At 40.9% G+C, this 25762-nt stretch overlaps 2 protein-coding genes across 3 annotated transcripts in view; one reads left to right on the top strand and one right to left on the bottom strand.

Annotated features, from left to right (window-relative positions):
- The window catches only part of st6gal2b (ST6 beta-galactosamide alpha-2,6-sialyltranferase 2b), a 45461-nt gene extending 35629 nt beyond the window's left edge, over positions 1-9832 (top strand). For both annotated transcript variants that reach the window (XM_067459338.1, XM_067459337.1), the window contains one exon: positions 8826-9832. In XM_067459338.1, coding sequence (XP_067315439.1) covers positions 8826-9073 — 248 coding nt within the window. In that variant the 3' untranslated portion in view covers positions 9074-9832. The remainder of the gene's footprint in view (positions 1-8825) is intronic.
- tmtops2a (teleost multiple tissue opsin 2a) overlaps positions 703-25762 on the bottom strand; it is a 51479-nt gene continuing 26419 nt past the window's right edge. The window contains exons 2-4 of the mRNA XM_067459339.1: positions 17628-17953; positions 15840-16073; positions 703-1377 (exon numbers count right to left, since the gene is read on the bottom strand). Of these exons, the coding sequence (XP_067315440.1) occupies positions 1192-1377; positions 15840-16073; positions 17628-17953 (746 nt within the window). The 3' untranslated portion in view covers positions 703-1191. The remainder of the gene's footprint in view (positions 1378-15839; positions 16074-17627; positions 17954-25762) is intronic.

The raw sequence follows: 25762 nt of genomic DNA, 5'->3' as shown, positions 1-25762 counted from the left end.
CATAATTTACTCCATTCCTCATGTTATTCTTTTTTCTTTAAGGAACAAAACTATGTTTAATTTTCAACAAAACAAAAGAAAACAATGCTTTTATCTTCAAAATCAATTTTTCTTTTCTTTTTTGTGTGTTATTTTACAAGCTCAGTTACAACTAAGATTTCAGGTGATGCTAGCAGGATATACTTGATGTGTCCTTAAAAAAGCTGAATGAAGGATGCAAAACAAGAGGTATTCAAGTATTCAAATTGAGACGTCCTTTGATGCCACTTGACTATCCGGAAGGCCAGATATACAGCTTTGCTGGGATACAGCCTTCCAATTGATAATATATTTTTGGATGAATTTAATACAGTGACAGTACATTGCCACCCTCTGGACTGGAGTGTGATTTGCTGGATGGTGCAAAGAATAACAAATGTGTCTGCCACATTTTTTTTTTTAGCTGTGCAGCTGGTTAAATATTCTCTGGACCACTTGTTGCTTATACCGTCATTGTACTGAATTCACCCAACCGTGTTCAGCAGAAGAAAAAAAGAATCATATGAGTTTGGAATGAAGGATTTTCCTTCTATTAAACTATTCATTCATCATCACCACTAGAGACCAAGTTTGGATATACTGTCTTGGATCGCTGGACTACTTTGAAGCAATGATGTGACTAATGATCCACATGTCACCATCCTTGAGCTCCACCAGCTAATGTTGAGATTAGGATCAGGGCACAAATAGAATACAAAGAAGTCATGGGTGGGGGATTTTTACCAGTTTTGAGGGTGTTTCTTTGAAGTTCACAGCTTTATTCAACATCTTATTCAGACCTGGCCTTAAATGGGTTGGAACATACAGACAACATGGGGGCAAGCACATTTATGAGTAATGCACCAGCACATGATCTAAACATCCAAGTTAACAAGTCACCAGTAGCTGGATGCACTTTTCTCCCGCTTTGTAACATTTATTTTGACAAGTCACATACAATTACTGATTGGTGCAGGTCAGAACACAGTTTGTCATCACAAAGACGGCTATAGAGATCACTTTGCTACAGTAGTTCTGATTTTCAGCTTTTGATCGGTAGGCACTCAACAACACTACACAGACGATTTTGTCATCATTTAGGAAACTATGTTTGGACTGGGGTTAGGGTGGAGCTGGGACATAGAGCTGTGAGGTGTTTTTTTGTGTATTGGTTCAGCTCGAGACAGGGTTGCTGCACTCATTTTGGAGACCAGTGGAAGGAGGTTCCTTGCCGGCCACTGTGTTGTTGTAAGCCCTTCGGTTGAGCTGGATGACAGTAGTTCTTGAAGGCATAGAGGACTGTCCATTCTCTAGAGAGCTGTGTTTGCAATGAAACAGGATGAGGAAACACCTGTAAAACTGCACAAAACAGATACAAAAGATGCAAAACCATTAATAATTGTGTACATTTGTATGAAAGATTGCCCAGCTTCCTTTGAATTGCAGCATCTCAGTGCATAAATGCTTCTTTAGGATTTGTTTTTTTCATTTATCATTTATAAAATCTTTTATAATCATTTATAAATCTATTTTAAAGCACACGTGCCATGTTTTTTATTAGAAATGTACTCTTCATTTTCATGATGGTTTCATATGGTTTAAAAAAAAAAACATTCTAATAAAAGTTTCCGTTTAATAAAGTTAATATCTTTATATCTTACAAGTAATACATATATTTTAAATATAATTTTGCATGGATTATTAATTAATATATTAATTAATTAATATTATTACATTCTTTCGGGGGTCATACCACATGAGTTTTTACAACCTGTTAAACTCACATCACAAAAAGGTTTTTTTTAAGTCATGACCACAGACATGAGGGTCTGCAGGGGTGATCTCATTTCCTGGTGTATGTTTTATTTATTTTTCCACATGTAAAATGTTTATATTCTAAAAACAACAACAACAAAAAACTAATTAATTTTATTAAAAAAATAATTAATTACTAATTAATTAAATAAAAAATAATTTTAATTCAGAACTGAGAAACATGCCCAATTATTGACGAGTTGCATACAAGAAAGTACACTTTTGTATAAAAATATGCATTCATTTATTCTGTTTCTAATATGCACGAGTTTCATTTTTTATGTATTTTTTAGTAATTCATATATAGGACAAAAATAAAAATTTGAGTCATTGACCCAATAATTATTGACTGGAATGTTTTGAAGCACTTGTTTCATTATGACGAAATGCCAGCTGTTAGGTAACTTCTCAAGACCATAATGTGAAATTGCTGTTTACATGTGTGTGTGTGTGTGTGTGTGTGTGTGTGTGTGTGTGTGTGTGTGTGTGTGTGTGTGTGTGTGTGTGTGTGTGTGTGTGTGTGTGTGTGTGTGTGTGTGTGTGTGTGTGTGTGTGTGCGTGGGTCATTTGATCATCTCTTCAGCTTCTGTAGTATGCCTAGGGATGCTAATTAAATTCAATCCGGCACACAAAGGTCTCGGTGGCATGACCGGAACTACAGTGAGCAACATGAGTCACGCACCCTGCTGGTTCTTAAATGATAGCTGCAGGGTTGATGTTAGTCAATACACTTGGAACACTTTGTTGCTTTGACAACCTATAGATGTGTACACAGAACAAACTGTCTAAGGTGATTGGCTATCCTAAAGGGTGGATTCCCTGTTGTTCATCTCATGAGACCTGATGTCTGATTGGCTGGCTGAGTGGTCTCGGCCCATCCAGGGCCCTGATTGGCCTTCATATTGCGTGTGGCTACACTGCCCAGTATTCGATGTGTGTGCCCCCTGCATGTGTGCGTGCATACAGTGAGACAACTCTGTGTCTGATCTTGGCAGGGTGCTGTCAAGCTGTGTATGTAACAGTCTGCGGGCAAATGACAGTCTTGATGTGAAACAAAAATACAACAGTTCACAGAGTTGGCCAACATTAGACCACAGTACACACAGCTGATGTGTACTGTGTACTAACATGGAATTAACCACAAGATCTTAGAGGAGATTCTTTCATTTACTCACCATCATGTCATTCCAAGTATGTATAGCCCCGTTTCCACCGCAGGAACTTTACCCAGGAACCAGGAACTTTGGGTGGTACTTTGTGTGTTTAGATCGAAGGAACCAGGGTCAAAATGAAGTTCCGGGTAAATATTTCCCCCTCCAAACGGCCTGCTCGCGAGGTAGTACTTTTTCAAAGTTCAGGAACTTTCGAGGGCGGGACTTGGGCGCTAAACATGCTGATTGGTTTAGATCAAGCAGCATTTTATTTCAACGGGCATTTTTAAAAGTCTTGCGAGGTTCAGTCTCATTCAGTAAATATCAGTCTTGCGCTCTTGTCTGATGGCGCGCGCCACGTTCGTCTCAGTCATCTCACGTTCAGTGTCCGTAATAGCTGATAATAATATACGTTGTCATTTTAAATCTAGCTTTACAAGCTTTCTGAATATGCTGCATGCTGCTGAATCTGCATATTAGTGCTCTTTTCTGTCGTTGTTAATTACCTTAGTAAACCTATACATAACCAGCAAAAGCAGCACAGCTTGAATCTCTTCCATACTCGTTATTAATTTTTTTTCACCATGTAAACGACCTGACCGATTACTTTTAAGTGTGCGTCCTTACATGACGTGACAGAGCGCGCCGCGCTCATGTTGACAAGAGAGGAAAGTTAATTTTTCGTAGGGGTAAACTTTTTATTTCGTAAGTTATGAAGATAATGTTGGAATAATGACACAGCGTATATTGCCCCAGGCAGTTTTTACTTTAACTGCGCCTGACAGAACATTTTTTTTTCTGAGATGATTATTACACTTTACAACAAATAAATAGCTATAAATAATACTGTATTAGTGCTGGTGGCCGTTAAGAGTTGCTATGGCTACAGTGAACACACTCCAGCTGCTGGAGAAAACAGCGTTGACATTTTTGATGCGGCAGACAAACTGCATGTGACAAAATGATTGCGATTGAAAGTCATCACATGTAAACACCAGATCGGTTTAGATAACGTCTCATGTAAATAGTCCATCTTTCAATCGGTACACACAAAAATGATTACTGCAGTAAGACATGTCCTTCACTGACTTGGAGGAACAGTCGCGCGCAGTCCTGTCACTGGACTAATTTGCCTAATCTTCTCGGAACTTTAGATCGCGGTCGAAACGCAGACAGATGCAGGTCTGGGGGGAAGAAAAGTTCCTGCAAAAAAGTTCCTGGTACAAATTGTTCCGGGTAATTTTGGTGGAAACGGGGCTTAAGACTTTCTTTCTTCTGTTAATGTACTGGTCCCCCGCCCCCCTTTGTCACATTTTAACAATGACTCGGATCTTGAGCTTTCAAGTTTCAGACTTCTTGTGGATTTGTATGTTTACAGTAGATAAGACTGTGAGAGGAACAAACGTAAAAAAAGGTGCCCTAGAATGATTTGAAACAATATGTTAAATTGTTCTCTGATATCTACCTCAGGGTAGGGTATTTGGCTTATTTAAGGGGAAAAATTGTCCAGATACAGTTTTACAGGTCCATTTACTAACCCTAGAAATTGTCCCTAGGATGTAATGCTCGGTTTTTGCCTTATTTGGAAGAGTCATGAATATTATTTTTGAGCTCTGCTCTGATTGGCTTATTTGAGCAGCTCATAGCAGTTCAGTTCTTCAGCGAAGCGGCTCGTGAGTCCTAACAGAACACAGGCTGACTGAATGACACTTTAAAGGCGGGCGTACACGGTGCGTTTTTTGCTGTAGTACGAACTCGCAGACGATTTTTTTTTCTCGGGAGAAATCGCGTGGACATCGTGGATGCTCGTATGGTCGCGGCTCGCACCGTGTGAGAGGAAATACGAGACGAGCCGAGCACGTTAAGAGCACCTCCCGACCTTACGATAATTTTTAAACATGTTTAAAAAGTTCGGGGAGTCGCCCCGATTTTTACCAGCTGTCCCCTATTGCCAAATCATGCACAAGCACGTCACATTCGCTCAATCTATATGACTAGCTCAGTGGCTGCCACATACTGCGTTCACGCACACACACACACACACACACACACACACACACGCACACACACACACACACACACACACACACACACACACACACACACACACACACACACACACACACACACACACACACACACACACACACACACACACTTTCTCTCTCTCACGTGCACTCTTCTCTCTCCCTCTGGTTGTTTCGGTTAAAAGGAATGGCTGTTCTCTGCTTTTCAACAAATCATTTTCACACCTTTTTTCTTAATTTTTTGTATCTAAAGCCATAGCAGCAACATTGAAAGCTCCGGTGTCTGTGTTACATGAAAACTCGTGTGATCGCGGCCGGCTCGCGGTGCAAACAGTCGTGTCGTGTACCAGCTGATTTGATGCGATGATCAAATTAAATGACTCGTAGCGTCTGCAATATCTCACGACCTTCCGAGTGTCCGAATTTGCACAGTGTACGCCCGCCTTAAGCAAAACATCTCAAATGGAGATTGCTGAAATGCAGCCTACTTGTTTATTGGTGTTTTCAGATCATCCACGCGCGAGAAAGAGCTCGCGTTCGTGCGGTTTGCCAGATTTCAGTAATTTAAATCCCCCAAACAGAGCTTTTCTGTGAACACGTATACTATCCGGTGTTTTACCTAAACATGTCCAATCTGGCAACCATATGCACGCAAGCTCTCTCTCACGCGCGGATGATCTGAAAACACCAATAAACAAATAAGCTGCATTTCAGCAATCTCCATTTGAGATGTTCATTCAGTCTACATTTTAGACTTGTTTTTTTTCGTCAACGATATTGCATGTTTATATAACATTAGTCACAAAGTAGGCTAACGTTACACGGTGACTGTGATGTACTCTGAAAGCGTGCAAAAACATCATAGGCCTACTTCAGTTCTCAAAAATATAAATATTTAACTTATATTTTTACAAAATGAATAGCCTCGTCAAATGACTGTCATTTTAACTTCTATGGTGGAAAAGGTGACGTTTGCTAGAAGCATTGAGTGAACGATCTGTAAGCAACATATCTACGGTTGTATTTTGTAATACAAAATAGTATTAACCTTTTCATTAGACACACTATTTAGTTTTGTATGGTACTTGGAGTTTCCTATTGTTGCTGTACTAGCATCTTGCGTCATCTAGACAATGCTGTCTCTCTAAGAAACTTTCATTTTAATCAGAAATTGTTTCAGTCAATAAGTGGGTAAATCATACTAACTGCTTGCAATACTGAATACAGTTGCCCCTTTCTTCAGTTTAAGAAGCTGAGCGAAGCTTGCTTGAAATGGGCCGAACAAACGAACGATTTTGAAATAAATTGTTGCGGTATCCGATTATAATAAACCTCAACCATGGCTGTTGACATATGAAAAGTCCTCACGTCTTCTGCACAGCCTGAACATGACGTTTGCCATGAGAGTTGCCGTTTTTGCTATCCTCAAGTGTCTTTGTTTATCTGCAGTCCCAGTTACCGTCAGTTCTGCCTGACAATGAGCATGTTTGGACAGATGCAAATGTTGCGGCCGTGCATATAAATGATCCCCCAACGTTTGTGTCTCGGTTGGGTTTATGTTGAGAAGCACTTATTTTTCCGTGGTGTTTTTGATTCACAAGATTTGCATATGAAGGAGGAGTATGTGATGTCCATGTACTGAACTCTTATTATTTCACTATGGCAAGGTTAATTCAATTTTTCATTCTAGGGCACCTTTAAATGTTCAATGACAATTCACTGACAAATTTTCCAGCATGCTAAATGCCAGATATACTCATGCCAAACTTCTTTTACTTATTTTTTATCATAATGTTTGGTCCCATTTTACATTTGGTGGCCTAACCAAAAAAGAAGTACTTATTGTGTTCAAATTGTATTGCAAAACACTTGCTGCTATTTAGGTGGCATACGGATAAAGTTAGAGACATATGTGGTGGTATGGGTTAGTTTAACCCCCTTAAATGCATGACTGCTTCGCCAAACATTCTTACATATTCAGGTCGTTAGCGACCCGGATCTATATTTAACATGGATAGACCTCTACCTGTCGTGATAATATATAAAACTCCTGATGTTAGAGTAACACTTACAGAAGAATAAAATAAAACATATTTTGTTACCTTTTGGAGCTTGGAAGGATTCAGTTTGAGCAGATGTTTAATACCATCATCATCTGTCCTCGTCAGAGTTCGTGTACCTGTATATTCAGCATCTGCCTCATATTCGCGATCTTAAGCATATTCTCCAAACTCATTTTCATTGTCTTTAAAATCAAAATTTTGATCACTGACAGCTTCTTGACCACATCCATCATCAAGAGACAGTGACACTAATATTTGATTGTGTTCAGTACTTGCTCTCTGCTGTAAATCACTAAGCCATTTCAAGTTTTTTAGATTATAATTATTATTGTTTCATTTTCTGTCAGAGGTAACTGAGTGAAACGTCACTTCATCATTGCTTATCAGACATTGCCACCTTGTGGAATAAAGGTGAATTGCACCCTATTTCGTCATTATAGATTAATTTATCATTGTGCAAAAAAATATATGTACAATCCTACACACCTCGGGTCGTTAGCGACCCTATACAATTTTGACAAAAAAACGAGTGAAAAAACAGGCATTCAATTATAATTCAATTATTTTTTTCTTGTTATATTGTTTAAAATGGATTGATTGAGGAATACTAAGAAGGTTGATGTCTAACTTTAAAAAATGAATGAGGAGTAGGGTAGTCAATGACGTCTCAGGTGGCTAACGACCCAAGGTATGCATTTAAGGGTTAAGGCTAGAGTTAGGTCAAGTGTCAACAGTGTAATTATAAATATAACTACAGATAATTACATGCATATATATATATATATATATATATATATATATATATATATATATATATATTTTTTTTTTTTTTTTTTTTTTTTTTTATATAAGTGAAATGTAAAAACCTGTATGTACACAATAAGTGCATTGTATCAAATTATTCATTTAAATGTTCGTACATAGTAGTTAAGGCCACCTAATATAAAGTGGGTTCAAAAGTTCAAAATACCTTTGCAGCGTTATACTGTTAGCAAACATCCAACGCTGTCCACGCTGCTAGCAGGTGAATATCTAAATATGTGCTGCATACCTTCCTCTCAATACCAATACAAGCATACAACAAAAATGACAGCAGAGAAAACAGCAGTTAAGAAACTATCTGATCACAGCCATATGAATATGTTTGCATCAACTGTGCAATTCAGCACTCCAGTCAAGTTTTGTCATTTCTATTTAGCATTTTATGCAACAGATTGCTTTAAAGCATGCAGCTGTACAGTATTAAACAGTGTTAGTGTCACTTTTAATTAGAATTTATTAGAATTACAACTTAAATTTCTACTATTAAGCAGCTCTCTAGTGTGTTTGCAAATTGAACAGATTTAATTAACTGGTGAAGATTAAACCTACCTATTGTGTATTCGCCACAGACCAGTGGTATTTTTATAAGTGTTTATCCTCTGAAGAAAACCTTTCTGGAAAGTTCACTTTGGCAAGCTGTTTTGAACTCTCGAAGTTAACTTAATTTTGGCCTTATTTTGTTTGAAATTACATATATATATATTAGGGAACATTCATGCTTGTTCCCTAAATATAACTGGGGCATACATAGATCGAACAAAAAATAAGAATTCACATGAATGAGACTGTACAAATAAGAATGTTCAAATTCATATAGTTACAGTTTGTAATGTGATTGTGTTAGTTGGACTTATGTAGCCTATGCTCGATACTATTATTATTGATAAATACATATCAACTTTTTGTGTATCTGTGTGTGTTTGTGACAGGTACAGTCCTGATGATGAACCTTTGTGAGGAGGTCCATGTATATGAATACATTCCTTCAATGAGGCAAACTGATCTGTGCCATTACCATGAGAAGTATTACGACACAGCCTGCACATTTGGAGCATACCACCCTCTGCTTTATGAGAAACTGCTTGTCAAGCGCATGAGCACAGCTTCTGAGGAGGACCTCAAGAAAAAGGGAAAGGTCACACTGCCAGGATTCAGTAAGATCAACTGTCCGCTGTAATTAAAAGACTCTAATACGTCATAACAAGGTGTACAGGTCTTTAAGACATTACAAACCCAACTGACTTAAACTAACAGACTTTTGTCATCTTATGGGGGTTTTACCTATAGTTCTTTGAACAATCTGAGACAAGACAATATAATGAGGAGGAAAATGAACAGCACGTTCACAGAAGTCTAGAAGGGAGGATTCATCTCATATGGTACTTATGCTAAAAGACATTAAATGCTAACACTGGTGACAGTGTCAGAACTGACCTCAATTCAGAGATTAGCCGATGCTGTAAATACAAAACATGTTTGTGATGCAGGACAATGCGTGAGTTTCAAAGTAAATTATCAATTTACTTGGAAGAGCTACTGAAATGAACACACTGTAAATGCTGTAAATACAGCATTTTCAAAGTGGAATCAAATTCTAGTTTGGATTCTAATTATAAAAAAGCAAAATGTGTGAAGAGAGGATTGAAAACGTCCCAATCGTTGGGATTTTTTTAATCACTGTCATTTAAGGCTGCTCACAATTTGTAAAGAACTATTACTTTTTTATTTTAATGTTTAATGTGGCTACAGTATGAAATGAGTCAAGAGTTCTCATTTCTGTCTGTGCTGTTCTTATAATGTTTTTGTGGTTAAATATTTTGCACTTTTCATCAGTTAGATGACACTTTTAAAGCTGTTATACTATAGAGCTGAGATAATGGGATTTTAACTGTAGAGAATTGATAAATGTAATTTTTTAATTATTTCATTTAAATTGTATAAACGTCTCAGGTTACGTATGTAACCCTAGTTCCCTGAGGGAACGAGACGCTGCGTCGAAACGCTGTGAGAACGCCTCTGCGTTAATGCATCGTGAAGCGCCTGTAGAACCATTCCATCGGAAAAAAGATCGATCGTCGGCGTGATGACGTCATCGACCGGAAGCTATAAAACGTCCGTGAAAACAAACAGGAACTAACTTCTGATAAAGCCTGAAGTAAGTGATCACGGACACGCCGGGAGTATGGCAGAGCGACGCAGCGTCTCGTTCCCTCAGGGAACTAGGGTTACATACGTAACCTGAGACGTTCCCTTTTGGGGAACTCGAGCTGCGTCGAAACGCTGTGAGAACGCTTATACCCACATCGCCATAGGACCAAGTGTCTCGTATGTGTGAAGCCGAAGCGCACACGGTTACGAGAGAACCTGTGCCCCTACTGTAGATGCCAGGTCTAGTTCGTAGAACCTGACGAAGGTAGACGGAGACGACCATCCGGCCGCGTTGCAGATATCGTGGAGGGAAGCCCCCGACAAGAGTACTTTAGAAGCAGCCATACCCCTGGTTGAGTGCGCCCGGACAGCCAGTGGAGATGGCTGCCCGGCAGCTTCATAAGCAAGTGAGATGGCCTCGGCCAACCACTTGCTCATCCTCTGCTTGGATACTGGAGCCCCCTTCTTAGGGGGTCCAAAACAGACAAATAATTGTTCAGATTTTCTCCACAGGGCAGCTCTGTGGACATATGTATCCAGTGCCCTCACAGGACACAGCAGATTTAACCTTTCCTGGTCTGACGTCTTAAACGGAGGAGGACAGAAGGCTTGTAGAGTGATGGGGCCCCGTGGGCTCGTAGGAACCTTGGGGACATAACCCGGCCTGGGATGCAGAAATGCTTTCACCATCCCTGGCGCAAACTCTAGACATGAGGGCCCTACTGACAGGGACTGAATATCTCCTATTCTTTTAAGAGACGAAATGGCCAACAGGAAGATGGTTTTTAAGGTGAGGAACTTGTCCGAAACCTCCTCCAGAGGTTCGAAGGGTGGTCCGGACAAGCCCCTCAGAACAATGGCCAAGTCCCATGCTGGGACCCTCGAGTGCATAACTGGCCTCAACCTTAAAGTGCCACGAAGGAAGCGTGTAATTAGAGGGTGTCTTCCCAAAGACACTCCACTGAAAGGGACGTGGAAGGCACCCAAGGCCGCCACGTACACCTTTAGTGTGGAGGGGGTCAACCCTGCCGAGAACCTTGCCTGCAGGAACTCCAGCACTGTACCAACCGGGCAGTTAACTGGGTCCCACTGGCGTTCTCTGCACCATGCTGAGAAAAGTCTCCATTTCAAAGCGTACAGCTTCCTTGTGGACGGAGCTCTGGAGTGTAGGATGGTCTCTACGACCTCGGCCGAGAGACCTTCCTCTATGAGCCTAGCCCCCTCAGAGGCCAGGCCCACAGTTTCCACATCTCCGGGCGTGGGTGCAGGAATCTCCCGCCCGCCTGAGAGAGTAGATCCCTCCTGGTCGGAATCTCCATCGGAGAGCCTTCCAGGAGAGATATCAGGTCCGAAAACCATACTCGGGTCGGCCAGTTCGGAGCCACTAGAAGTACCTGGGCCCCGTCCCGGCGTACCCTCTCCAGAACTCCTGGAAGCAAGACAATCGGGGGGAAGGCGTACAGAGGCAGCCTCGGCCACTCCTGTACCATGGCATCCAGCCCCAGCGGGGCCGGATGGGTCAGAGAAAACCACTGCGGGCAGTGAGAATTCTCCGCCGAAGCAAATAGGTCTATTTCTGCTTTCCCATAAACCTTCTAAAGGAGCTCCACCACCTCTGGGTGGAGTCTCCATTCCCCGGGCCTCGGCCCCTGTCTCGACAGGCTGTCTGCTTCCTGATTCAGGGCCCCCGGGATATATACTGCCCTGATTGACAGCAATTTCCCTTGGGCCCACAGGAGGATCCGATGTGCCAATTTGTCCAACGGACGAGACCTCAGACCCCCCTGGTGATTTATATAGGCGACCACGACGTGTTGTCTGTCCTGACTAGTACGTGGTGGCCCCTGAGGTCGGGCAGGAACTGTTTCAATGCAAGAAACACTGCGAGCATCTCTAGCCGATTTATGTGCCAGTGCCGCTGATGTTCCTGCCATAGACCCTGGGACGAGCGACCACTCATGGTCGCCCCCCAGCCCGTGAGAGAGGCATCTGTCGTTAGCGTTACACGACGAACATGAGCCCCCAACACGGGACCCTGAGATAAAAACCCCGGGTTTTTCCACATGACCAGAGCACGTAGGCATCGCCGCGTGACTTTGATCGTGCGGAGCGGATTTCCCCTCGGGGAGAACCCTTTTGTTTTGAGCCACCACTGCAGTGGCCTCATGTACAGTAGGCCAAAAGGTATCACGTTGGACGCTGCTGCCATGAGACCTAATAGTTTCTGGAACTGTTTCACAGTGACGGCTCGGCCTAGCTTCTGTTCTTTGGCGGCTGCCAGGATCGATGCTATGCGTGTTGGCGATAATTGCGCCCGCATAATTACCGAGTCCCAGTTCACACCTAGAAAAGTGGTTCTCTGAGCCGGAGAAAGCACACTCTTCTTGGCGTTCAGCCTCAACCCCAGCTTCGACATATGGGCGAGAACAGCATCTCGATGCTGAACCGCCATCTGCTCTGTATTCGCTAGAATCAGCCAGTCGTCGATATAGTTCAGAATGCGGATGCCCTGCAGACGCAGCGGCGCCAGAGCTGCATCCACACACTTGGTGAACATGCGGGGTGACAGTGCTAGACCGAAGGGAAGTACACGATATTGGTATGCCTCTCCCCCGAAGGCAAACCTCAGGAACTTCCTGTGATGTGGAAGGATGGAGACATGAAAATACGCATCTTTGAGGTCTATGGTGACAAACCAATCCTCCGATTTGACCTGCGCTACAATCTGTCTGAGTGTAAGCATCTTGAATTTGAGCTTGGCCACCGAGCGATTCAATAGCCGCAGATCTAATATCGGGCGTAAGCCCCCATCCTTCTTCGGCACGATGAAGTAACGGCTGTAAAAGCCAGACTCCCTGCTGGGAGGGGGAACCCTTTCTATAGCCCCTTTTTGCAGGAGTGTCTCTACTTCCTGTGCCATTACCAGAGCCTGCTCCGGGCCCACCTCTGTAGGTAGGACACCGCAGAAAGGAGGTGGCCGACTTCTGAATTGAATGGCGTACCCCTTTTCTACTATCTGCAGGACCCAATGAGATATATTTGATAGACGTTTCCACTCGTCTAGAAAATCTACTAAGGGAACCAGCCTCTCGAGGCTGGCCTCTGGTGTATTTTGAGCAACAAGCACAGTGCCCTGAAGCGGCGGACCGGCAGGGAACAACTGACTTGACTGCTCGGGGGCCCCCCGAAGGGGGTGCGGACCACCCTCGGGTGGCCCGCGGAGACCGACTGCGCCCCGGCATTGCGGCGGGGTTGGCAGCGCGGCCCCCCGAGGGTGCCGTAGGGAAACGGGTACCGTTAGCAGGGGTAAACACCGTTTCCCTACGGGGGGAACCACCCTCAGCGTCCTGACGCTTCTGGCGTCAGGAACGCTTCGACGAGGCCTTCTTGGCGATCAGGACTGTCCGCAGATCAGCCCTGCCCCTCGAAGGCCTCGTCTGAGAGCGCCGCCCCTCGTCCCCACGCTGAGGGGGAGCTCGGGCAGCGACGCTCTGCTTTTGCTGAGCCCTGTGTGAGGAGCTCGTACTCGGTTTGGGCTGCTTGTTGGTATCAGCAGCAGCCCCAGGGACCTGGACCCGGAGAGGGAGGAACTGCTTGAGCGCCGCAGCTTGCTTTTTCGACTCCTGGAACCTCTCGGTGACAGTGTGGACTGCGTCACCGAAGAGGCCTCCAGGAGAAAGCGACGCATCAAGCAGAAAGGCTTTCTCCCTCTCCTTGATATCTGTGGGGTTCAACCATAAGTGCCTCTCCGTAGCCACCAATGCTGCCATGGAGCGGCCAACACATCTGGCCGTCTCCTTGGTGGCCCGGAGAGCTAAATCAGCTGACGTTCTTAGCTCAGCAACAATATCTCCCCCCACAGCATCACTACTATCCAGATCCCTCAGCAGCTCAGCCTGGTATGCCTGCACGATAGCCATCGTGTGCAGGCATGCAGCCGCCTGACCCGCTGCCGAGTACGCTTTACCCACCAGCGCCGACGTTGTTTTTAATGGTCTGGTGGGTAAAGTCGGGGCCTTAAGGGACGATGCCGATGAAGGTGAGAGATGGCTCGCGAGCGTCTCTTCGACCTTTGGCATCGCCCCATAACCATACTGTCTCAGCCCGCTGATGTTGCTGTAGACCGAAGTCTGCGGGCTGAAGACACGATATGATGCCGGTCTCCTCCACGATCTTGCCACCTCGGTGTGCAAGTCGTGGAAGAACGGCAGGCCCCGCCGCTGAGGTTCTGAAGCGCGAGATGGCAGGAAGCGTTCGTCTAGCTTGCTATGACGTTTTCTCCCTGCCTCAGATCTTTCAGTGGGCCAGTCGATGTTTAATCTGGCCACTGCTCGCGTCAAAACCTCAACTAGCTCCTCACTAGCAGGGGACTGAAGTGGCGAGTCTTCAGTATCGATGCTTTCAACGTCCACCTCCTCAGAGCTGGACAGATGAAGCACCGGCGACTCTCTCGGGGGGGAAGAAACCGCCATGCGTGCTTCCATGCCCCGAGAAGAGCCGCTGGATGGAGCAGGTGAGGGCAGAGATAAGGCAGCGCCCGTCTCTAACCCCTCTGCAACATCCAGTTGTGATCCCCACGACTGCAGCCTTCGCCCCGCCTCGGCGGCAGCGGGACCAGAGCCGCGGGGAACACGAGCCGAGGCACCCTCCTCGAAGAGTGCCCGGCGGGAGCGCAGCGTTCTTAATGGCAATCGCTCACAGTGCTCGCAAGCAGCCCCCTCGAGGGCTGCCTGGGCATGCTGCGCTCCCAAGCAGGCTACACAAAGAGAGTGTGTATCCCCGCTCGTGATGTAGCGTGGGCAGGGATGAACACACCTCTTAAAGTTACTGCTTTCACTCGCCATAATCTATCTATTTATTTTCTCTTTTTTTGTAAATATAGGAATATTTAACAAAAAGGTGGAAAAACTCTTGCAAATAGACAGACAAAAACACCAAATAGACAGACAGGTTCACACAGATCGCTTGCTGAAGGCTCAGAAGCTAGTTCCTGTTTGTTTTCACGGACGTTTTATAGCTTCCGGTCGATGACGTCATCACGCCGACGATCGATCTTTTTTCCGATGGAATGGTTCTACAGGCGCTTCACGACGCATTAACGCAGAGGCGTTCTCACAGCGTTTCGACGCAGCTCGAGTTCCCCGAAAGGGAATTATGATTTTCATATTCTACATTTTTTAAAATCTGAACTACTTCTGATAGATGTCTCCAGGAACTAGGGACTTTGATGTGTTTTGACCACAGGGACATTCCTGCTCGCAATTTTTTTTAACTTTCAGGCGAAATCCAGCAGAAACAGGAAAGCAGCGCAGTATTCTAGACTCTGCTGGAAACCCAGAAAGCAACAGGTCTGGGGGAAAAAGTTCCTGGGACAAATTGGTCCGGGTTTTTTCAGTGGAAAAGCAGCTTATTGTCTTTTTTTCTATTTGTTGCTCTTTAGTGAATAGTTGGTACATTTATTTTAAAAATGTGTAATATGTTTTGACGGAAAGTGTTGTTTCAAGATGCACCAATACTTATAACTGCAATAACTGCTGTTATTGTCTAAATAACTCACATTTTGAATGGGGTTTAGTGTTATTTATAATTTCTTACAATCAATTCAGTACTTGACAATGTTCCTTCTATAGGCTGGTCATTTGTTCTTTATTGTGGATGTAGGTTTATACTGAGTAAAAACAATGAAAGCCATGCATTTCGTGGAAGAAATGTTATGCAGCCATGTGGTTTAGTGTGTATCATAAGAAATCATATCTCATGATTCAGTGCTAATTAAAAAGTTGGAAATGTCTAACCTGTTTGTTCATAAGGATGTAAATAAGAGGGTTGATGACTGTGCTGCTTTTGGCAAGGAGGGACGGCACAACGCTCGCAATGGGTGTGATGATCCCTGGACGTCCAAACGTGGCCATCATTGCAACAACCCCATATGGCATCCAGCACAAAAGGTAGCACACCACTGTAGTGATGACCATAAATAAAATGTGGTACTCTCGCCGCCTTGCTGCTGTCTTCCTTATTCGCCCTACCTGAAAAACATGTAAATTAGATTGTTTTTGTTTGCACCAGCAGATGATTCAGAACTAGTCTTCGGTATACGCAAATCCCTCATGAAAGGATTTCGGATCTACAATAGAATGAACCTACAGTCTGTAACCACTGACTCATCAGGTTCATGATGAACATAATTTATTTATTTATATGTATAAAAATGTCATGAAATCATTTTTCATATTTATGAGATGTATGTGGAACAGATATAGTAACATGTATTCCAAATATAATGAACCGCATGTAACAAATTTATATAGGTCATTCTTTATTATGAACACATTGTTTCACTTTTTAAATCTAGTATCTAGAACAGTACATTTTTAAAAAAAATAAAGATTCCAGATATCACCAGCTTAAACATAATTTCAGGTAGTTTAAATTTTATTTGGAGTCTGACCTACTTTGAGCTTGAGTAAGCGAGACATTGTTTAGTTCCAGAAAGGATTGGAAACTGCACTGCAGTTTTGAGTTGTAAAATCCTTTTTTACAAAATTTTTACAAACATCCAGCTTATACGGATGCAAAAATTTTACAAACATAATTATATTAAAGGGATAGTTCACCAAATAATGATAATTACCCCATGATTTACTCACCTTTAAAGGGATAGTTCACCCAAAAATTACAATTCTGTCATCATTTACTCACCCTCAAGTTGTTTCAAACCTGGAAGAATATCTTTGTTCTGCTGAACACAAAAGATGAAGGAAAAAAAAGAATGTTTGTAACAAAGCATATAGAGCAACCAATGACTATATAATTTATTTGTTCTGCTGAACCATATATAACATAGTAGAAAAAAAAGAAAAAAAAAAACTATGGTAGTCAATGGTTGCTCTATATGCTTTGTTACAAACATTCTTTAAAATATCTTCTTTTGTGTTCAGCGAAACAAAGAAATTCTTACAGGTTTGGAACATCTTGAGGATGAGTAAAGGATGACAGAATTGTAATTTTTGGGTTAATTATCCCTTTAAGCCATGTGTATATGACATTCTTCTTTCAGACAAAAACAATCTGAGTTATATTAAAATATGTCCTGGCTCTTCCAAGCATTATAAAAGTAATCCGCACGGCTCCAGGGGGTTAATAAAGGCATTCTGAAGCGTACCAGTGGGGTTTGTAAGAAAAAAATATCCATATTTAACAAGTTAAGTAAAATATCTAGCTTATGGTGGACCATTCCATCCATATTCAGCATAGTTTACAATATTCAACAATATTTTACCTTATAACGTGTTAAATATGTATATTTTTCTTACAAAAACCCATTGATTCACTTTAGAAGGCCCCCACAGTCGTGCGGAGTACATTTATAATGGATGGATGTTCTTCAAATTTTGGGCTGCTATTATAAAGCTTGAAAGGGCCAAGACATTTTTGAATATAACTCTGATTGTATTCGTCTGAAAGAAGAATGTCATTTACACCTAGAATATGGCTTGAGGATGAGTAAATTATGGGATAATTAAACATTTTCGGTGAACTATCTCTTTAACTTTTAATTGAGTTGTTGTGATGAAATTTACCTGTTTGACAGCACATATGAGCCGGCCGTAACAGTACACCATGACCAGCACAGGGATTCCCAAACAGAAAATGAACAGGCAGATGATATAGGAATGTGACTGGGGGGTGTTGGCAGTCCATGTGACCGAACAGCTTGTTCCTGCCCCTTCCAGTCCATAGCTACTCCAGCCCAGCAAGGGAGGAACCGTCCAGAACAGTGAGTAGAGCCAGGAACCCCCAACAGCCAACAATGGTTTGCTGTAGTCTGGGGCTCTCTTGTTGTAAACAGTTAAAGTGCTGTAACGATCATACGAAAGGACTGCCAGAGAGATCAGTGATACAATCCCTGTTAAAAGGAAAAGATGAATATTAGGCTTTATGCTTACAGTTAAATTGCAGATCCACAGTAAAATATTTGTTATTATTTATCATTGACTTCATTGTGCTTTAAAACTATCATGTGATGTATGACCAAGTTCATACAATATGAATTATTATAATGACATTTATTGATTCAGTGATTTTCAAAATCTGGTTTCACAGACCAGGTTTAAGCATATTTCCAGACTGAACTGTATGTTTCAACTGTTTTAACTGAAAGCAACTTGCACTGACATATATACAAATATGTCAGTTGCATTGATTTGTCTAAAGATGCACATCAGTCATGTTTTTGTTTAGTTTTGTTCTATGGCACATTTATAAAAAGCTAATTATAAATGTCCTAATTGAATTAAACTCATCCTGGATTAATCCTGGATTAATCTGTATAAACCCTGTCTGTGAAACCAGGCCTTAGATGCCAAAATCACCAAATATGATGACTCCCTCATGAGGGACCCCCCTTTCTAAAATATAAAGAAAAATAAATATTGTATATGATCAATACATATTGTTCCAACACTGTTTTAGAGAGAACATTACCATAGAAATTGCAGTGATGAGCATTAATAAAGTTACTTTGAAAAGTAATGCGTTCAAATATTGCATTACCCCCTTAAAAAAGTCACTAAATGCATTACTTAGTTACTTTTTATAGAAAGTTATTTATTACAATATTTTTTTTTCTCACCTGGGCTGGGCTTGCTGGTGTGAATATTATATATATATATATATATATATATATATATATATATATATATATATATATATACAGTCTTGTTCAAAATAATAGCAGTACAATGTGACTAACCAGAATAATCAAGGTTTTTCGTATATTTTTTTATTGCTATGTGGCAAACAAGTTACCAGTAGGTTCAGTAGATTCTCAGAAAACAAATGAGACCCAGCATTCATGATATGCACGCTCTTAAGGCTGTGCAATTGGGCAATTAGTTGAATTAGTTGAAAGGGGTGTGTTCAAAAAAATAGCAGTGTGGCATTCAATCACTGAGGTCATCAATTTTGTGAAGAAACAGGTGTGAATCAGGTGGCCCCTATTTAAGGATGAAGCCAACACTTGTTGAACATGCATTTGAAAGCTGAGGAAAATGGGTCGTTCAAGACATTGTTCAGAAGAACAGCGTACTTTGATTAAAAAGTTGATTAGAGAGGGGAAAACCTATAAAGAGGTGCAAAAAATGATAGGCTGTTCAGCTAAAATGATCTCCAATGCCTTAAAATGGAGAGCAAAACCAGAGAGACGTGGAAGAAAACAGAAGACAACCATCAAAATGGATAGAAGAATAACCAGAATGGCAAAGGCTCAGCCAATGATCACCTCCAGGATGATCAAAGACAGTCTGGAGTTACCTGTAAGTACTGTGACAGTTAGAAGACGTCTGTGTGAAGCTAATCTATTTTCAAGAATCCCCCGCAAAGTCCCTCTGTTAAAAAAAAGGCATGTGCAGAAGAGGTTACAATTTTCCATAGAACACATCAACTGGCCTAAAGAGAAATGGAGGAACATTTTGTGGACTGATGAGAGTAAAATTGTTCTTTTTGGGTCCAAGGGCCACAGGCAGTTTGTGAGACGACCCACAAACTCTGAATTCAAGCCACAGTACACAGTGAAGACAGTGAAGCATGGAGGTGCAAGCATCATGATATGGGCATGTTTCTCCTACTATGGTGTTGGGCCTATTTATCGCATACCAGGGATCATGGATCAGTTTGCATATGTTAAAATACTTGAAGAGGTCATGTTGCCCTATGCTGAAGAGGACATGCCCTTGAAACGGTTGTTTCAACAAGACAATGACCCAAAACACACTAGTAAACGGGCAAAGTCTTGGTTCCAAACCAACAAAATTAATGTTATGGAGTGGCCAGCCAAATCTCCAGACCTTAATCCAATTGAGAACTTGTGGGGTGATTTCAAAAATGCTGTTTCTGAAGCAAAACCAAGAAATGTGAATGAATTGTGGAATGTTGTTAAAGAATCATGGAGTGGAATAACAGCTGAGAGGTGCCACAAGTTGGTTGACTCTATGCCACACAGATGTCAAGCAGTTTTAAAAAACTGTGGTCATACAACTAAATATTAGTTTAGTGATTCACAGGATTGCTAAATCCCAGAAAAAAAAAATGTTTGTACAAAATAGTTTTGAGTTTGTACAGTCAAAGGTAGACACTGCTATTTTTTTGAACACACCCCTTTCAACTAATTGCCCAATTGCACAGCCTTAAGAGCGTGCATATCATGAATGCTGGGTCTTGTTTGTTTTCTGACAATCTACTGAACCTACTGGTAACTTGTTTGCCACGTAGCAATAAAAAATATACTAAAAACCTTGATTATTCTGGTTAGTCACATTGTACTGCTATTATTTTGAACAAGACTGTATATATATATATATATATATATATATATATATATATATATATATATATATATATATATATATATATATATATATATATATATATATATATATATATATATATATATATATTTATTTTTTTTTATTTTTTTTTTTAAACAACTACAAATTTAAAAGCCCTGTCAGGCTAAAAGTGAAGCATCAGGCTGAAATAAATGCAGTTTCACTCCTGAACATTAGAGGGCACAGCTCAAACAAACATTACAGCTGTGCTGCCATTGTGGTGTGCAGAAGAATATGGCAGGAGAAGAAAGTTCAACACTCTGGGTGCTTCTCATTTCTTTGGCCCTGTCCCAAATGGCACCCTAAACCCTCACGGTCTTCCTCTGAGTCCGCACTTTCACAACGTAATGCCGCTTTGCCTGCCAGGAAGAAGTCCGCTGCGTAACCCGCACCAGTGCGGACTCGACAGAAGTGCGCATAACGGCCGCAAAGGGTGCTCACGAGCACCCTTCTGAGACCTAAAATGACAAATGGGACACCCTGCGGTCTTGTGGACTTAACGGACACGTACACTCAGCGGCCATTGCAAGTCCACAAGACCAAAAGTGCACATGAAATGTGCCCTTTGAGACAGGCCCTTATTTGTGCACCCTTGCCTCCTTTCCTCACATCTTAGACCCCACCTCTTAGGATGTTAGGGAACTCCTCAGAAAGCTTCCTCATTCCTCGCCTCCTTGAGGCGCAATTAGAGAATTGAGATGTCCTTCAAGATGGCTTAGTTCAATCAGTTTCTGGGTCACAGGCTGGAGGATAGAGGGGCAAGGAAACGAAGAAGCATCAATTTGAGTATTGAGAAGCACCCTCTTACTTCAGAAAAAAAAAAACACACACACACAAATGTGATGTTTATCTAAAGTCATTTTTACTTTAGTATGGATTAGTATGTAATCAGTATGGATGAATTGTATCATTAGTATTAGGTTAGTAAATTTTACTGATTTTATTCATTTTGAGGATTACTGAGTCTGTTTTTTTGTGCAAGTGAGATGAGTAAATGCATGTGCATGACTACAATAAGTTGTGTTCATGTTTTATAGAGAACACGCCAACATACTCCCGATTTTTCTCAACACAGGGACAGGGGAGGTGTCAGTCATCAAATGGGACAACAAAGTAACTAGCATTACTTATTTTTTTTAAAAGTAATCTGATTACGTAACTCCTACCCCCAATGAGGATTAACTTCCTAGAAATATACAACAAAAGTTTCTACAGTTCAAGGAAAGAGAGATTTTTTTATTTTTTTTATTTTTACAAAGCATTATCCTCTGTTTTATTTCTCAATGTTTATTTTTATTTTTGTTACATCTAAAAAGCAAAATGAAACGATAACATAAATATAGTATACATACAATTTTTCCCCTTTTTTATCGCTCCTAAAATATGGAACCCTATGCCCTATTTTAATGAATCGTCCTCTTGAATTTTCAAAGGGTTATAAATGATCAGGATAATAAAATTAGCACCAGTCTGACAATACAAGTAATTATAGTTTGATTGTCTGTTTATCTGCATTTATGTACATCATACATAAATGCAGGATAAAGAATATTTCAGACAATGCACATACATTCATTGCCTGAAAAAGGATAGATAAATTGTCAATATGGGAACTAATGCAGGGAACAATCTGCCTTTCTATTCATGTAAAGCAGAATGTCATTGATGTTATACTTTAAGCAACACAAAATAGAAAAGACTCCCAGGTCCATATAGCTATTTCAAAAAACAAAGTGGGCTATTTCAAAAGCAAAAAAATTGGGAAGAATACCAGGGTCCAATTTAGTTGCTTTAACATATTAATGAACATGCCTTTAAGCAACGATCATTCACTGATGTTCTTCAAAGGGTAAGTGTGGGATTTTTCAGACTGGGTGATGAGACATCTTTTCCAAATGCCTGTATGCAAATAAGTTCATTCATATCACGCCAACACAGATTATTCTACAAATTTCAGATATGAAACTTCATTATGGAGTTTAATTCATCGGATGTTCACCAGAATATGAATGGCACAATCACTGTTCCTTTGTTTTCTTACTTTAATAATGTAAAAGCCTGTGTTAATAAAGATCTTTGAGTCTTGTTGATGGAATCTTAGGCTGTCGCATTTGTCACTGTGTATGCAAGAAACGGCACACAAGAGTAAAGCTGAACATATTTGCACTCCAGAAATGCACAGAAGAGGATTATAGGGTAATTCTCCTATTCTGAGTGTGTTGTTGAACACTGTCAGACACTGCAGATTTCATTCTAAAGAATGGTAAAGAGGACCTATTTTGCTTTTTACATTTTCAGCTTTCATCAGTGTGTAATGTAGCACAAAGCACAAAGTCCACTCCAAAGGGATTTATTCTCTATATCAGTAACTATGTTTCTGAGGAGTAATGGTGGTGTGCACGCTGAATGGACAACGCCAAATAGATGGCTGTGATTTTCTTTCTTTCTTTGAGACAGTAATGATGGTTTGTGCCTGGGTTAGAAAACAGTTGTTAGCTGTTGCCAGGAGCTGGCCCATGTCCCTTTTAATTTTTTATTATTATTTATTTTGAGTTAAAGTTTTGCACGACTGCACCCTTCTGGTGTCAACTTGCTACCACCTTAGCCTTTTATGTGACTGTTTTAGAGTTTTTGATGAGTTTCAGGAGGATTATAAGGACAACTGGGTTGGAGAATCTTAAAGAGGTGTTTCCATGGGGGTGGTTTTCTAGGCTTGCACTGTAAAAAATAAATAAAAAATGGCTCCAATTGAAAATCTTCATCCCTCCGAAAAATGCAATGCTCTTAGACTGGTTAGATGGCCAAATGTAGTTTCATGTATTTTTATTGGCTGAAGTGCCAAGCAGAGGTTGTCCGGAAACGCCACACTCATTTACGGGCAGAAGTCACATCTGCAGTGACTAGCAAGGGTTTATGATGTTCTTAACCCGGGAAGAAGCTTGTTGTAGTCCAAACCGGACGTTTTTGTGGGCAATAAACTGCCATAATTTTAAAGACAATATCTCAGTTTACATTGAACTTTCAGTGCTGTAACTTTGCAGATACTGTTTATGTTCAAGCAGCAACATTACACAATAACTAACGTTAAAAAAGTGAAATCGCATGAAACCACCCCTTTAAAGGTCTCATGAACTGGCTTTTTAATTTTTTGTACTGTTGTCTGAGGTCAACTTATGACATTTGCATGGTTTTTACATTCAAAAACATCATAACTTAAGTAATAGGCTACACTGGTTGAGGCTCTCTCCTGAATGCTGGGTTTTGATGGGCGTGACACACTGAAGACTTGAAAGTAAATGCCAACGGCTATAGATTAGAGAAGATTTGTATATTTAATGAGCTTCAACTCATTCAGTCAGTTCACGGGAGGGATTGTTTGAAAGCGACAACCGGAATAATTCCCTGACAGTGCTCTCAAAACATATTTATCAAACAAACACAATGAGTTATCTCTCATTCACCTGCAATTGATTCATTTTCAAATCAAAAATATCTGACGGATATAATCTACCAGGCATATGAATTTATATGTTACTGACATATTGCTCATTTTTCAGTATGTTATTGCTTTTTTACAACAGTCCATTACTAAAATGTCACAAATGTGTTTACTTTCAACGAAAAAATGTCCAAACCAAAGCAGTCAAAGCAGAATATAAATGCAATTCATATAAATCATTCAATAAATGATTTGCTTTCAAGTGCTTTGTTGTTGGAAACTTGCTTATTTATTGGGAAAGTCTTATTAAAATCAAAATTATTTTTACCATCTAATTAATAATAATAATAATAATAATAATAATAATAATAATAATAATAAATAATAATAATAATAATAATAATAATAATAATAATAATAATAATAATTTGTTACATTTATATAGCGCTTTTCTGGGTACTCAAAGCACTTTACATGGGGGGGTGTCTCCTTAACCACCACCAATGTGCAGCATCCACCTGGAAAATCCAATGGCAGCCATATTGCGCCAGAACGCCCACTACACACCAGCTGATTGGTGGAGAGGAGACAGAGTGAAACATACATACATTTGCTTCAAATGATTACTTGTAAATTTGCATTACATTAAAGATAAGACAAGGCGAGGCTGTTATGGGGAAAAAAAACTATAAAGAATACCAGTCACAGCAGCAATCATTCTCCCATCCACCTAGTTTAAAGTTTGTGGCCCACTCATCTCGGGAACCTGAGTATCAAAATGATCCCTGATGTTCCCAGTGGTGAATATGACTTGAAAGGGGATTCATGACCAATTTTAACTAGAAAACTCGAATTTAAAGGTGTCATGAACTGGCTTTTTAATTTTTTTATATTGTTGTCTGAGGTCAACTAATGGCGTGTTTTTTACATTCAAAAACATCATAACTAATAAGTAATAGGCTATTTTCTACACTGGTTTTGAGGCTCTCTCCAGAACGCTGGGTTTTGATGGGCGTGCCGCATTGGAGATTTGGAAGTAAATGCCCACGGCTAGGATTGGATAAGATTTGTATATTTAATGAGCTTCAGCTCCTGTCATATCTATGCCCCTGTCAGTTCAGTTCACATGAGGGAGGAGTTGTTTTGAACGCGGCAAACGTAATGATTGAAGTACGTCTTTATCAAACAAACACAGTGATTTATTTCTCATCCACCTGCGATTGATTGGACTATTATTTTTGTATTACATAGCCCGCACGATTATTCGATATAAGCCGTGCACGTCAAGAGAGAGAGAATAGGACAGAACAAGAAAGGAATATTACGAGATTTATCAGCCTTAGTACCCCATCTGGAAAACACACAGCACCAGGATATTTGGCTTTGCGAGCACTGGCCCAGTCAAGTGTGCTAAAGGTATGTTCTCGTGCACATAAGCAAAACAATCTAACAATGCAATACTATGACATATACGTTTGTCCCAACGTCAGCTGGAACTTCATTAAAAATAAAGTTCAACCACACATTCCTAATATTAGGATCAGAAGGAAGCTTATGCAGCGACATATTCATTGTTCATTGTGTTCTTCCACAACCAGGAAAAGTTCAATATCTTGCTATATTCTTCGGCATGTTTATTGCTGCTGGCTAGCGTGATCCGATGAGTCGGTGGGTGGGGTACTGAATTACACATGCGTATTATTCTGGAGGTGGTGTTTCGTCAGGCGATGGCGTCAAGCTGCGAACAGGATTGTTTTCTGGGCATGGTGTCTATAAAAGCTTTTCTTTGACTAACAAGGATGTTTTCAGCTAGAAACTTACAGGATATTCTTATACCATGACCTTTTATTTATCAAAAGATCAAGGGAAAGTTAATTTCTCAATTCATCCC

This window comes from Pseudorasbora parva, chromosome 12 (assembly GCF_024679245.1).
Source record: "Pseudorasbora parva isolate DD20220531a chromosome 12, ASM2467924v1, whole genome shotgun sequence".
NCBI lineage: Eukaryota > Metazoa > Chordata > Actinopteri > Cypriniformes > Gobionidae > Pseudorasbora > Pseudorasbora parva.
This window is presented reverse-complemented; position numbering and strand designations above follow the sequence as displayed.